The sequence below is a fragment of the Podarcis raffonei genome, chromosome 8, assembly GCF_027172205.1.
Source record: "Podarcis raffonei isolate rPodRaf1 chromosome 8, rPodRaf1.pri, whole genome shotgun sequence".
Taxonomy (NCBI): domain Eukaryota; kingdom Metazoa; phylum Chordata; class Lepidosauria; order Squamata; family Lacertidae; genus Podarcis; species Podarcis raffonei.
In genome coordinates, this window is record NC_070609.1 from 79,261,210 (window position 1) to 79,275,940 (window position 14,731).

Sequence of the window (14,731 nt, forward strand, 5' to 3'; positions counted from 1 at the left end):
TTTTTAATTTTTAAGTGTCTTTTGGAACTCAAGATGCACATAGCTCCCTCTTCACAATCACAATCCAAAATAAGGAAAAATGTAATTTAATGAGAAGGTTTGGATGGGATCAAAGGGAAATCACTGCAAGTGGGGATTGGGTAAAGCTATATCTCTGGGCTTCAAAGAGTTATTTGCCGTCATAAACACAGTCACAGGTGAATTCTGCCAAGGCCCATCAAAGGTAAAGGGCAGAGGTCTTGTTCTGTGGCACACACATTGGGCATTCATTGTGAATAAGCGTTTTATTTGCACAGATGGATGCATATGAAAATAAACTTAACCCCCGCTTTCTAATAATGTCTGGATGCATTGGGAGAAGACGAAAGAGAACCGTGGACAGCCAATGAAGCTCAATGTTGGAAGATTCGGGGCAGGTAAAATTCTTCACACTGCACATAATTAAAAGTGTGGAACTTGCTGCATAGGAGGCAGTCACAGCCACCACCTTAGATTCATAGAGAAGAGGGCTATCCATAATGGAGGCAGTAGTGTTTCTGGATAGCAGTTGCTGGAAATGGAGAGGGCTGGTTTCCCATTGGGCCATCTGGTTGGCCACTGGGAAAACAGGATGCTGGACTAGATGGGCCAGTAATAAGTAACCAAACAAACCCCTGTGTTGCAAAGAGAACGTCAGCAATGTCTAGGCAAAACGATGACCATATACATACGTAATAGACTTCATAGGATTCCTTCAAACGATAACAAGTACAAAATTTAGCAATTCTATATTCTCCCACCATGCTGACGAAGAATTCTACAAAACAGTAGTCAATATCCAGAACTACTGTTGGACATATTTGCTGAATACACAAAACTTCACAGCTTGTGTTTCATCGTACAAAGTTTGGTACCTCGTTTCATTTAAAGATTTTCAGAGACTTTGAGACTAAAGATTTCATTTTGTACTTTTTATGGTTTGAAGGAATTCTATAAAGACTATTACATATTTAAATGGTCATCATGTTGCCTAGACATTGCTGATGGACTAGATGGGCCAGCAGATCATTCTCTTATGTTGTTAATCTTGGCCACAATCTCACCCCTCTCTTCAGTGTCGATATCTGAACAGGATAGGTTTCCTGGGGATGTTTTTGTCAGCCTAAACTCTGGAAAGGTGTGTCCCCACCCACAAAAGGTAAAGGGATCCCTGACCATTAGGTCCAGTCACGAACGACTCTGATGTTGCGACGCTCATCTCACCTTACTGGCCGAGGGATCCGACGTACAGTTTCCGGGTCATGTGGCCAGCAGGACTAAGCCACTTCTGGCGAACCAGAGCAGTGCACGGAAATGCCGTTTACCTTCCCGCCAGAGTGGTACCTATTTAACTACTTGCACTTTGACGTGCTTTCGAACTGCTAGGTTGGCAGGAGCAGGGACTGAACAGCGGGAGCTCACCCCGTCACGGGGATTCAAACTGCCGACCTTCTGATCGGCAAATCCTAGGTGCTGTGGTTTAGACCACAGCGCCACCCATGTCCATAACATGTTGACTGCAAAAATGATACTAGAAAACTCTGGTTGTGAATACAGACGTAGGTGACCTCTAGTACAACTCAAGCTAGCCCATCACTCTTCCCAGGAAATACTTCGCTGCTTTAAAATATAGGTAGGTTGTTTAATTCGAATTGTGGAGGAAAACACCTCAAACACCTCAAAACAGTAGGAACTTTCTTCACTCTTTTAACAGAGACCTCTCTTTCCCTCCCAGCACTGCAATTCTCAGAGCTCCCTGTGGGGAGGGACAGGCTGCTAAACTGCTTTGGGAACTGTAGTTCTGAGAGGGTAAAATGTGCCCCCCCCAACAACTTTCAGCATCCTTAACAAAACTACAGCCATGACTGTTTAAAAGTGGTATTGTAGAACTTTAAATGCATGGTGTGAATGTGGCCAGTCTTTCAACATAGCCCAGTGTTTTTCGAATTTGGATCTCCACCTGTTGTTGGACTACAACTCCCATGATCCCTGACCACTGGTCCCGCTAGCTGGGGGCGATGGGAGTTGTAGTCCAGTAACCTTTGGGGAGAGTGCAGTTTCCCTGACCATGCTAGACAGGCTATCCCACTGACTGACTTGTTACAAGCACCACCACATGTCAAACAAATCCCCTGTAAGGAACGTGCAAAAACTGTGAACTTCCCAACGCAAGTTTTCACATTTTTTTGTGGTTTATTTTATTTTTTATTTTTAAGTATGGAGGCTCAAGTATAAGATGTAGATTCCGATTTAAGCATTACAAATAAAATAAAAATAACCGGGGAGGGGTGGGTTTAAAAAATTTTCTGCATTCCATAGAAATCAAAACAAGAGAAGGGATTTGGGGGCGGGGGAGAAAGCACCTCACTGTCCCCATTTAAGAACATCTTGCAGCCATCACCAACTCAGCAAAATTCCTCGCAGCTCAAAAAGTTGGGGGGTGGGTGGGAGGGAGTTTACTTCAGCCTTCTGCACCCCCCCTCCCGCACAGCCCCCCACCCCCAAACATACATGGAACAATTTCTTTTCCAGTTTTTCGTTTTCCTCTTTCACACACCACAGTATATAATAAAGTTTTTTTGTTGTTTGTTTTGTTTTACATTTTTTACACCAATGTAACAAAAGATGAAAAGAAAAAAGCAGAGGGAGGGGAAGGGACGGAAGGAAGGAAGGAAGGAGGGAGGGAGGGGAAGGGGGGGTAAGACTAACAGAATGGCCTGGTGATTTTATGCATATAGATGTTGGGGTGGGGGCCAGGAAAAAAAACAGGGCAACAAAATAAACACCACCCCCTCCCGTGGATCTTTTTCTCTCTACAGAAATGCGCTCCGCAAAGTCTCGAGAATTAAAAAAAATATGGTGCAAATTAAGCCAAGAGAGAGAGAGACTGATGAAAGTTTATACAGCTTTATTCATCCGGGGTGGGGTTAGGGAGGGGGTGGGACTTGAGACAGCACTTTGTACGTGGGCATGATGTGATGGAGACGCAGACAGAAAATATAGTGGCAGGCGGGTGGTGGGGGAGAGGAGAAAGGGAGAGGGGGGAAAGTTCTCTAAGAAAAAGGAATCTAATGAGAGCATGGCATGTCTCGTTAGCATCGTCAACGGAGCGGGTTTTCTTCGTTTTCGTTTTAGCTTTGCTGCTTCTTCTTCAAAGCCTCCACCAGGTCGATCTTCAGAGCTTCTTGCTTTGATTTGTCCGCAAAAGTCTGCACAGACCTGGAGGGAGAGAGCCAGAGGGTTAAAAACGGAGATTGCAGAATGGCTGATTGGGAAGGGGCCTTGGATTTGCGTTTTGGGGAAAGAAGAGGCAGAAACTTATACGTTATATAGTTATGAGCCTGCTAAGAGCTCCATTTTCTGGAAGACGACTCTTCTGGCATTCCACAGGTTCCTTGCTAATTGTGCCATCTCCCTGAAATCTTTGAGGCCTCTTCCCAACTGCTGTATGCATTCTGGATTAATTTACAGTAGTACCCCGCAAGACGAATGCCTCTGAAGACGAAAAACTCGCTAGACGAAGGAGTTTTTTGTTTTCTTAGCCGCTTCGCAAGACGCATTTCCCTATGGGCTTGCTTCGCAAAACGAAGCTTGCCCCGCAAGCTCCGGGGATAGCGGGGAAGCGCAGCGCGTCTTCCCCGCTGTCCCCGGACCTCTTTTAAAGCAAGGGGCGGCGGGGAGAAGATCGCTTCTCGTTGCGTGCGCCTTCCCCTCTCTCCCCGGACCCCTTTTGAACCAAGGGGCGGCAATGGGGAGAAGCGATCTTCCCCTCTGTCCCCGGAGATTGCGGGGCAGGCAACGGGGAGAAGCAATCTTCTCCCCGCCGCCCCTTGCTTTAAACAGGTCCGGGGACAGAGGGGAAGGCGCGCGGCGCTTCCCCTCTGTCCCCGGACGGTCTCCATAGGAACGCATTGATTGGTTTTCAATGCATTCCTATGGGAAACCGTGCTTCGCAAGACGAAAAACTCGCAAGAAGAAAAAACTTGCGGAACGAATTAATTTCGTCTTGCGAGGCACCACTGTACATTTCTGTGTAATGACTGCCAAGTGTCTTAAAAAGTAGTTGAAAGTCATAGTCCCAAGGATCAAATTTTTCCAAGCGATTCTCTTGCAAACCTTCCTTTTTGTAAACTGCTCTGTGTTGTTTAGCAATCGAGCTGTATATAAATTTCATGACGGACTGACTGAAGAGGCTAGTAGGCTGCATGAGCCCATGCTGGCTGGGGGAGAAAGCAACAGCCCTCTCATCTACTGTCATGCCCCTGTTACTCAGATAGACTAATGCTGAATGTGGAGGTTCCATGGCACCATCACGCCGGCAGACTGATCCCCTCCATATCCTAGCAGTGAAGGAGCAGTTGGCCATTATTTCACACCTCCTTAGGTTTCCACAACTCTACTGGAAAACTACTTCCAGTCTGTTCGTTCTTTCTATCTATCTATCTATCTATCTATCTATCTATCTATCTATCTATTGCTTTAGTAGACAAAATCAAACGCACACACGTTTTTCAGCAGTGTTCCTGAAAGAGAAGGGAAATTTTCTCCCCAGCTGCCATCAAAACAAGCAAGGCATCTTCTTCAACGCGGCTCAAGGGGGTTTCTGTGGCATGTTAGGAGCTCAACTCGTGGAAGGTTAAGTCGGCCTGAGGTTAGTCACTGCCATGCAGCCTAAGCAGTTAGAATTCAGAAGAGCAATTCTATTTTCCTTTTAAGACAGTGGGGATGAGACTGCACAGTGTTTGATTTGGGCTGGGACTCTTCAGCGAATTGTATTGTTCCTGATAGAGTCAGGGGAAGGAAGAAATGGCCATGAGTCAGACCTTGGCTTTTCTACTCCTTTCCCTGTTTTGCCTCAATCCCAAAGCTCTGTGGATTATTGCCACCATTTGTGGTGCTGCAGAACAGCCGGCAGAATCCAACTTCCATTTTAAATCGGGGGAAAGAGTGAAAATAAGTGCCTAGACCTCAAGAAAAAGGGGGAATAGTTCAGCAGCAACCTGCAACTCAATTGGTATTCTGCAGAAGTCCAAAAGAATAAAAAACAAACAATCCCCAAATTAATTTAAGTGGTGTATGCAGAATTCAAGATCTTGGGCTTCATTTTAACTTTTATAAAGCCAAGTTTCTAGTCCACAGTGCTGGTAAGAGAAGCCCAAACGTTTGTGAGCAATGCCTGCTGAAATCTTGGAAGGGAGGCTTGAAGGAGGTGGTGTTTCAGCACCCCACACAGCTCCTTGCCGCCCCGTACCCCAAATCAACTGATAGGGTTTTCTGTGGAATTTCTAACAGTTACCAAATTCCACTTTTTAAAAAAGGAAGGGATGGTGGTGTTACATTTACAAAGAATTTGCTGGCGTTTCTGCATGGTGTACACACAGCCCTTATGGCGTGGTTTCTCTCCCCACCCATGCACAGACTGATAAACAAAATCACACACACACAATTTATTTTTAACATACCAAGTGCAAGAAACTCCAAAACAGTGGGCAAGTAAGAACAAATCAAGCCTTTGGAAGAAAGGGACAGTGAGAGAGAGAGACAATGGGCCCTAGCATGTTCTAACTGGTTCAAGTTAGAGGTTAGGGGGTTAGTTTGTGTGAGGGCAGAGAGAGCCCCAACATGCGCTCACGGAAGGCAGGATTCGCCCGGCCAAAGTTAAGTGCTGTTTTAGTGCCAAGTGGTGCACTTTGCAGGCTGGAGAGAGGCCAAGGAATACCTGGGCCGGCTTAGTTATCCGGCTGAATGTACATCTGGCGTTGGGTCAGGACTTGGGAGAGCTCCCTCTGCAACTGCTTATACTTTTGGTTGTCGGGAATAGCATCAATAGATCTAGAGAGGAGCAGGTGCGGAAATGGAAAAAGGGAAGAGAAGCAGAGGAAGTAAAAGAACAGGTCAGAAGAGTTGGAGAAACAGAAGCAGAATTGGGGGGGCGCTGGAGTTGCAGGAGAGAGAGAACACGGCAGGTAGAAATAATTGAGCCGGGGGGTGGGAGAAAGGGGGAGACAGACGACGTTGCTTTCAGGTAGCAAAGGCAGAGAGGAAGGAGTTCACCGTCAACTGATGCTTCTTTTGGTTTGGAAATCAGACTTGGGGGAGGCTGGGAAGCAGCTGCTTCTAGAGTAGCAAGCTGCCAAGTCACACAGAGTGCTTCTTCAAAGAGGAAGCTCTTTGTGCTACCTTGAAGCTTGCTATCTGAAACCTTTGCCACATCAGTGTTGCAATTTAATTGGAGAAATGCAGCTGGGAGAGGGTGGGGATAACAGAAACCTAAGTTTAGCTCAGAAGAATTTAACAGAACAGGGCACTCTTAATGGTAGGATAGAGGTGAAATTCCATTTGGTGCTTGTAGTGGGCTTGAAATATAGGGAACCAGGGCTACATAGCATTGCTAAAATGTGCTGCAGTTCAACACATTCCTCAAAGAGAAATGTCTTTTTTTTTAATGATGGTAATAATTCATGGGAGTCAAGAGGTTGGAGGAAGGAGGAAGGGGAGGGGAGAACAACAACAACCGCAAAGTTGCAGTCCATCCCTTACCTCAGTCCATTGACAATGTCCTTCGTTTTCCCAAAATAAATCTCATTCAGCGTACTTCTGATTTTATTCTCCATGTCCTAGAAATGGGGTGGAGGAGGGGGAGAGAGAGAGAATTCACAGTCAATTCAAAGTACTAGTTTCCACCCTGGAGGAAGCAGTAGAAGCAAGGTAGAGGGCCTGGAAGATGACCCATCACAGGAACACACCTGTGAAAAGCTTTCAGGTGAAAAGAGACCAGGTGGTGTTTGCTGCGCCTTTCCCCTTAAAAACAGAACTGCTTTGCTCTGCGTTGCAGCATGACGCCCCCTCAGACACCCCATTGGTACACACTGAAGCCCATACACCTATCCAAGTACAGTGGTACCTCGGGTTACATACGCTTCAGGTTACAGACTCCGCTAACCCAGAAATATGACCTCGGGTTAAGAACTTTGCTTCAGGATGAGAACAGAAATTGTGCAGCGGCGGCACAGCGGCAGCAGGAGGCCCTATTAGCTAAAGTGGTGCTTCAGGTTAAGAACAGTTTCAGGTTAAGAACAGACCTCCAGAAGGAATTAAGTTCTTAACCCAAGGTACCGCTGTATTTTAAAAATAAAACCCTCCTTTTGCCCTGTAATGGCTAGCAGAATGGATGTACAGTGGTACCTCGGGTTAAGTACTTAATTCGTTCCGGAAGTCTGTTCTTAACCTGAAACTGTTCTTAACCTGAAGCACCACTTTAGCTAATGGGGCCTCCCGCTGACGCTGCGCTGCCGGAGCACGATTTCTGTTCTCGTCCTGAAGCAAAGTTCTTCACCCAAGGTACTATTTCTGGGTTAGCGGAGTCTGTAACCTGAAGCATATGTAACCTGAAGCGTATGTAACCCGAGGTACTGAAATAAAAAACATTTAAACTGGCAAGGGGAAAAGGCCAATTAAAACCACAGAATCATTTTGAGGAGACGATGTTCTTAATGGGGCTTATTGCCTTCAGCAAGAAAAATAAACCCCAAAGTGGCATGTTTAAAATAAATGAGAGAGAAGCAAGGGAACTGAAAAACAAATGCGTAGGAATAAACATTAAGGTTTTAAAACAAGAGACAGAATGTTGTAATCCCTGCCACTAGAGGGCAGCAGGCACCCACGCAAGCAAACACCCGCTGCAATTCAAGTCAGGAATTGTGGGTCCATCTGCACCACACATTTAAAGCAATATCGTACCACTTTCAACAGCGATGCTTTCCACAAAGAATCCTGGGAGCTGGGGATTTTGGGGAAGGGATTTGGGGCCGACCTTAGCAAAAGATTGTTAAGAATAAGTGTTGATGTATAGAGATTGAGGTTTTTAAGTTAAAATGGGTTAATTAAATTGATGGGGTGAATTTAGGAAAAGTATTTTAAGAATAAGTTTTGAAATATAAAGATTGAGGTTTATAAGTTAAAATTGATTAAGTAAAATGAATTAGAGGAAATAAGGTAAAGTGTGGGGACAAAAATTTGCTGAGCTAAAAATTGGAATTGGAATACAAGAAGGGCAGGTGTGGGGAAGTCAAGGAAATTGGGTATGGAAAGTAAGTAATGTAAACTTTCTCAACTGTTGCTTTTTCTTTCTTTTTTTTCTTCTCTCTTCTGTTTTTCTTTTATATTTTTTTGAAAATTTCAATAAATATATTTTTTTTTAAAAAAAGAATCCTGGGAGCTGTAGTCTGTTAAGGGTGCTGAGAGGTGTCCGGAGATCCCCTATTCCCCTCCCAGAGCTGCAATTCCCAGAGCGGTTTAACAATCAAGCCCTCTTCCCTGGGAACTGTAGCTCTCAGCTCCCTTAAGAGGCTCCCAGGATTCCTTGGGGGACACCAAGGCAGCGGCATGAGACCGCTTTGAATGCATGGTGCAGTTGGGGCCTATACAACCTCAAAGATGAGGCTGGGTTGAAGTCTAGCTGGATCCCCACAGTCAAGCAAACAGGTGGGGTGACTGAAGATCTTTTAACTATTGAAGGCTGTGCTAGGCAGGAGAAAGAGAGGTAGACAGAGCAGTATAATGAACAGTGTTGAATCTGAACCAAGAGACCTGGATTGGAGTCTTCACTGAGCCATTTACACCTCGGGCAAGCCTTTCTTTCTCTCCTTAACCAGCCTCCGAGAGGAACTGTGCAGGTAAAATGGGAAGGGGTGTGTGTGTGTAACCTGGCCAAGTGTGCCACCCTGACTCCCCCCTGATCTTTTTAAATGCAAAAACGAACAAAAAAGTTGGGAGTGCCAAAAAGCAACTCCTCCCCAAAATGAACAAAATGCTCTTCCACTCCGTCTCATTTGCCCTTTCAAGTCTTCTCCAGCCTTGGCAATCAGGATGAGGCCAAGGGACAAACAGCCAAGAGATGTTCTTGTCAGGGTGTTAACAGGGTGCACTGACATTTTTGGAGAGAAAGGAGGCGCCTGCTTGCCGGGCGGTGTGACCTTTAAAAGAACAGCAGCCGGTGGGAGCCATGTATTTCGAGAGAAAGGAGGGAGGGAGGGCATGGCTGTTTTACAGGTAAGATGAACGAGCATGCCAGGGAGAGAGTCCAAGAGGGTGCAAGTTCATCATAGCTGTAAAACAGGATCTAAGCACAAGAGCAGTCGCTCCCCTCCTGTGGCGATGGGAAGCACTTTTGCCTCCAACTGTGCATGCAGAGCAGGGGTCAGCAACCTGCAGCCCATGGGCCACAAGTGGCCCAATGGGGTTGTTTAAACGGCCCACGAGCTACCACTGAACCGAGTCACCACACACTGCGATAAACCGGCACAGCATGGAGCGGGGACTCGCTTTCGCGGTGCCAAAAATCTCGCCTGTGCAGATGCCGGAAATTGTGTCTGCGCAGGCGCAATCTGGCCCGCGGAGCAAATACCTAAGTACAGACACTCCTTTACCCTGGCCAGATTTAACGTTTTGCCCTCTGCCCTGCTGCTAGGCAGATATGAGGGCAAACCATATGAGTCACGTGTTTGCCCATGTGGCTCATCGGAAGTGGAAACAAGTCTGCATGTATTGCTGCACTGTAGTTACTACGAGGATCTACGCCTGACCTTTATTGCCCCAGTTCTACAAAAGCTTAAAAATGAACCAGAACTCCAACGTATGAGAGCCTTGGTAGAAGATAAGGTTCCTGAAATTACGATCAATGTTGCCAAATTCTGTGTAGCCGCTATTAGGCGCAGGAAACAAGAGCTTTCCAATGCCAATATGCAGGCAAAGGCAAATACTTAATTTTATTTATGCTGTCAAATTTTAAATTGCTGTTATGGCCTAATCTGTATTGAAATTGTCCTTTGTTCTTTCCGGTGTTATGCTTTGCTGACTAGCTGTACGAGTTAATCTGGTCTGTGACCGTTTAATAAAATTTGATTTGATTTGATCTCCGCGGGAGTGAACTGGCCCAGGTGAGGTAAGCCTTGCTGACCCGTGATGTAGAGCATAGCCTTCATAGCTAGTAGCCATCAAGAGCTTTTCCCCACCCTCTTAATTTAATTTCAACAGGTCAACTCTGAGTTGAACTTAGCTGGATACAACCCAGAGTGTAGTATCTGGGTGCAAACCGGCATACTCTAAGGATCTCGTTTCTTGCTTTTTAGAAAATGGAAGTTTCTGGTCCTCAAGACTAACTTAAGGTTCATTCATTTCAACAGGTCTACCCCAAGATGACCTTTGTTAGATACAACCCAAAGTGTGGGATCTGGCTGCAAACCAGCGCAGCCTGAGAATCTCTCCCATTTCTTTTCTTTTTTTAATGGAAGTTACTAATCCTCAAGACTAACTAATGTTCATTTCATCAGACCTACCCTGGAGTATAATTTAACTGGCTACAACCTCGAAAATTTAAATAAAGGACACAAAATGGTAGAATTTAAGTTTCCACAAGATACAAAAATAGCCAGCAAGGGGGCTGGGCTCTAGCTCTAGATGCATTAGCTGAAGCCAAAGAGTTCCATTTAGCCACCATATAGGAGAGCGGTAAGCAAATTGTTAAATTTGGGCTGATTTGGCCCATGAGCTGCTAGGTGCAAGACTAGTGTTGTAAGAAGGCGGATGAACTCCAGGGAGGAAATGGGGGCTTTCCACCCTACATGAAGACTCAACTCAACTGCCCCGGCCTCTTGGGAGACTGGGGGGGGGGGGTCGGCAACAGGGTAGAAGAGGGCACCCTGAATCTTGACTCCCTTCCCACCCACCTTGTCAGGACCTACCTCTACCAAGCGCCCAATGTTGGCTATGTGTGGAGAGGAGTCGCTCACAGTCTCGTCTTTTTCCATCTGAAACAGGGAAGGAAGAAAGATCTGGTTAAGAGAGAGGTCAACACCACAGAGGTTACACTGGTTAGAGCTCACCTGTTTGGGAGTCTGGAAGGAGGAAGAACACTGGGGATAGAGGAAAGGGAAGGCTGCTTGATGCATTGCCCAGGACCGGCTTGAGGACCAGAGAACGGTGGCGCCTTCACCTGGCTGTATAACAGGATTGAAACTGCTGCCGCTCCAGAGTCCCTCCACCACCAAAGCCCGGCATGCTGAGCAGTTCAACAAAGCCCCAATGCTCTTCCGGCTTCAATGTGAGCCTGAGAGGCATTGGGGCTCACTCATTGTATAGGGCTGGGCTATGTATCTTGGCTGCTTCTTCCTCCCCTAAGGTGGGAAGCAGCAGCCAATATACAACAACAACAACAACAATGTTATTATTTATACCAACAACAACAACGTTATTACTTATACCCCGCCCATCTAGCTGGGTTTCCCCAGCCACTCTGGGCGGCTCCCAACAGAATATTAAAAACACAATAAAACATCAAACATTAAAACCTTCCCTAAACAAGGCTGCCTTCAGATGTCTTCTAAAAGTCAGATAGTTGTTTATTTCCTTGACATCTGATATAAGGGCATTCTACAGGGCAGGCGCCACTACCGAGAAGGCCCTCTGCCTGGTTCCCTGTAGCCTCGTTTCTCGCAGGGAGGGAACCACAAGAAGGCCCTCAGAGCTGAACCTCAGTGTCCGGGCTGAACGATGGAGGTGGAGATGCTCCTTCAGATACACTGGACCGAGGCCATTCAGGGCTTTAAAGGTCAGCACCAAACTTTTGAATTGTGCTTGGAAACGTACTGGGAGCCAATGTAGGCATTCCAGGCATCGTGATAGATCCGCATATCGTGGTATTTAGCAGCTGATATATCGCAATGTTGAAAGCCAGGCACCGTATTTTTCACTCTATAAGACGCACCAGACGCACCTAGTTTTTGGAGGTGGAAAACAAGAAAAAAAATATTCTGAATCTCAGAAGCCAGAACAGCAAGAGGGATCGCTGCGCAGTGAAAGCAGCAATCCCTCTTGCTGTTCTGGCTTCTGGGATAGCTGCGCAGCCTGCATTCGCTCCGTAAGATGCACACACATTTCCCCTTACTTTTTAGGAGGGAAAAAGTGAGTCTTATATAGCAAAAAATACGGTATGCCCCAGCCCTGTTAGTAGGCGGTTCTCTAGACCAGATGGATGGATGAAGAGCAGTATACAAATTGAATTAACAACAACAATAACAACAACAACAGCTACTACTTAAGGAAAGGGCTGTAGCTCAGTGGTAGAGCATCTCTTTTCCATGTAGAAGGTCCCAGGTTCAATCCCTGACATCTCCAGGTAGGGTTGGGAGAGACCCTGGTTTGAATACCAGGGCAGCCACCACCAGTCAATGGATAGTACTGCCCCCCAGAGGTGCTAAGAGGCAGGGGGCGCTGAAGGTATGAATGACCACCAGACTTTTATCAGAAATTTATTGTTATTTTCTTCCTTCGTCGGCTGTGCAAACCGCTCTTCCAAATAATGCTTTTTATGGAGGGTAGTGTAGGGGGAGGGATGCGGGTTAAACAACAGAGCCTAGGGCTTGCCGATCAAAAGGTCGGCAGTTCAAATCCCTGCCACAGGGTGAGCTCCCGTTGCTCAGTCGCTGCTCCTGCCAACCTAGCAGTTCGAAAGCACGTCAAAGTGCAAGTAGATAAATAGGTACCGCTCCAGCGGGAAGGTAAATGGCGTTTCTGTGCGCTGCTCTGGTTCGCCAGAAGCGGCTTAGTCCTGCTGGCCACATGACCTGAAAGCTGTTCACCGGTTACCTTGGCCAATAAAGCGAGATGAGCGCCACAACCCCAGAGTCGGCCACGTGTGGACTTAATGGTCAGGGGACCCTTTACCTTTACCTTAGTGTAGGGGGAAGTGGGGACTGGTTTGTGAAACTAGAATTGGCCCCCCAAAAGTTTGAGGAACTACCAGTACAGGTCCTGAGCTAGATGCCCCAAAGGGCTGACTCTGCATAAAGCTTTCATTTTGCATGACTCAGGAGGTATGAGATCACTGCGTAATTTTGCCTCTCGGTTTATTACCAGCAGTTTTATCGGACTCATTTCCGGAGCCATCAAGGTGCAGCACACAAGCAAACAAAAACAAGATTAATGATAATTGCAACGTTGTCTGAAATGCATCGGCGCTAAGATAACATGATTTCACAAACACACACACGCACGCACGCAACAGCAGAAGTAGATTCAGACAAAGCCTAAGCTAAGCAACAGCGAATCTGGGGGGTCACCTGCATGTGAGAAGTGGGCATGCAGGCAGGTACCAGCCTATTTTGTTTTCAGTAGATCAAATGCAATTAAGAGACGACGTGAAAAAAGTTCATTATAAAATCACGCACGGCATGGAGAAAGTGGATTGGGTTGTCCCCCTCGCCCAATGACACTACAGTGGTACCTCGGGTTACATACGCTTCAGGTTACAGACTCCACTAACCCAGAAATAGTGCTTCAGGTTAAGAACTTTGCTTGAGGATGAAAACAGAAATCGTGCTCCGGTGGCACAGCAGCAGCAGGAGGCCCCATTAGCTAAAGTGGTGCTTCAGGTTAAGAACAGTTTCAGGTTAAAAACGGACCTCTGGAATGAATTAAGTACTTAACCCGAGGTACCACTGTAGAGCTTGGGGGTGTCCAATAAAGCTGTATGTTGGATTCAGGACACTTTTGTCATGCAGCGCAGGGACAAACTATGAAGCTCAGTCCCGCAGATGGCAGCAGTTGCCACCAACCTGGATGGCTTTAAATGAGGATTGGGCAAACTCATGGAGGATTAGTACAGTCATACCTTGGTTTTCGAACAGCTTAGTTCTCGAACGTTTTGGCTCCCGAACGCCGCAAACCCGGAAGTGACTGTTCCGGTTGGCGAACTATTTTTGGAAGCTGAACGGACTTCCAGAATGGATTCCGTTCGACTTCCAAGGTACGACTGTGTTATGAGTGTCTACTAGCCATGAGGGCTATGCGCCACCTCTGCAGCTGGAGGCAGCAAATACTTCTGAATGGAAGTTGGCGGGAAGCAGGGGAGCAAGAGAGGGTTCCTGTGCTTGGGTCCTGCTCGTGGGTTTTGCATTGGGGCACCTGGTTGGCCACCGTGAGAAGAGGATGCTGGACTAGGCGGGGTTGCTGGCCTGATCTTGTGGGCTCTTTTATGTTCGTATGCTGTGCTGGACAAAGCCCTTTGAGAAAAAAGGTCTCAGGTCAAGACAGCCAAGAGGCTTCCGAACGTCTTGGAAGACTCTCGCCCAGCTGTTTGGAGCTCCCCCAGAACCACGGGACGGGAAGTTTGCAGGGGGGAGTGGAGAGGGAGGAGAGAGGCACTTGTAGGTCTTTCTCCCTCTGCTTGCAAAACCAGCCGGGGGGGGGGGGGAGAGACCAGCGCAAGCCAAGTGTGTCTGCTGGGCCCGACGGGGCGTGTAATTTAGTCAGAGCCTCCGAGGCAAGATGTGACCTGCACGGCGGCAAGGCGCCAGCTCCAATTAGCTGGCCCTAGTTCGTTTTTGACATACAAAAGGGAAATTGGGGAATGGCGGGGGGAGAGATTACGGCCTCCGTTTTGTTTAGGATTTTTGCACTGGAAGAGAATGCAGAATCTGCAAGGCAAGGTTGCGGGGCCCTGCTGTGAGCATGGGGAGCGGGGGGGGGGAGGGAGGGTGCCCACAGTCCCTTGGGAGTTTCCACTCTCTACATGCAAAAACGCACACACTCACACACAGAACCACTTCCCACACCTGGGCACACTGCTGGAAAGAGCCGCAGGAGCTGGAAAATTTTTTTCACGTATGGTGCAGATATTATGGCACTGCTCTGAAGGGCCCCCACTGAAAGGAAT

The 14,731-nt window shown here is 47.0% G+C and overlaps 1 protein-coding gene across 2 annotated transcripts in view; it reads right to left on the minus strand.

Annotated features, from left to right (window-relative positions):
• Positions 1-2,909: 2,909 nt before the first annotated feature.
• CAPZB (capping actin protein of muscle Z-line subunit beta) overlaps positions 2,910-14,731 on the minus strand; it is a 69,188-nt gene continuing 57,366 nt past the window's right edge. The window contains exons 7-10 of one of the 2 annotated variants that reach the window (XM_053401028.1): positions 10,761-10,826; positions 6,559-6,635; positions 5,738-5,850; positions 3,148-3,237 (exon numbers count right to left, since the gene is read on the minus strand). In XM_053401028.1, coding sequence (XP_053257003.1) covers positions 5,748-5,850; positions 6,559-6,635; positions 10,761-10,826 — 246 coding nt within the window. In that variant the 3' untranslated portion in view covers positions 3,148-3,237; positions 5,738-5,747. Of the gene's footprint in view, positions 3,238-5,737; positions 5,851-6,558; positions 6,636-10,760; positions 10,827-14,731 lie in introns of both variants that reach the window. The other variant, XM_053401029.1, reaches the window with a different exon arrangement.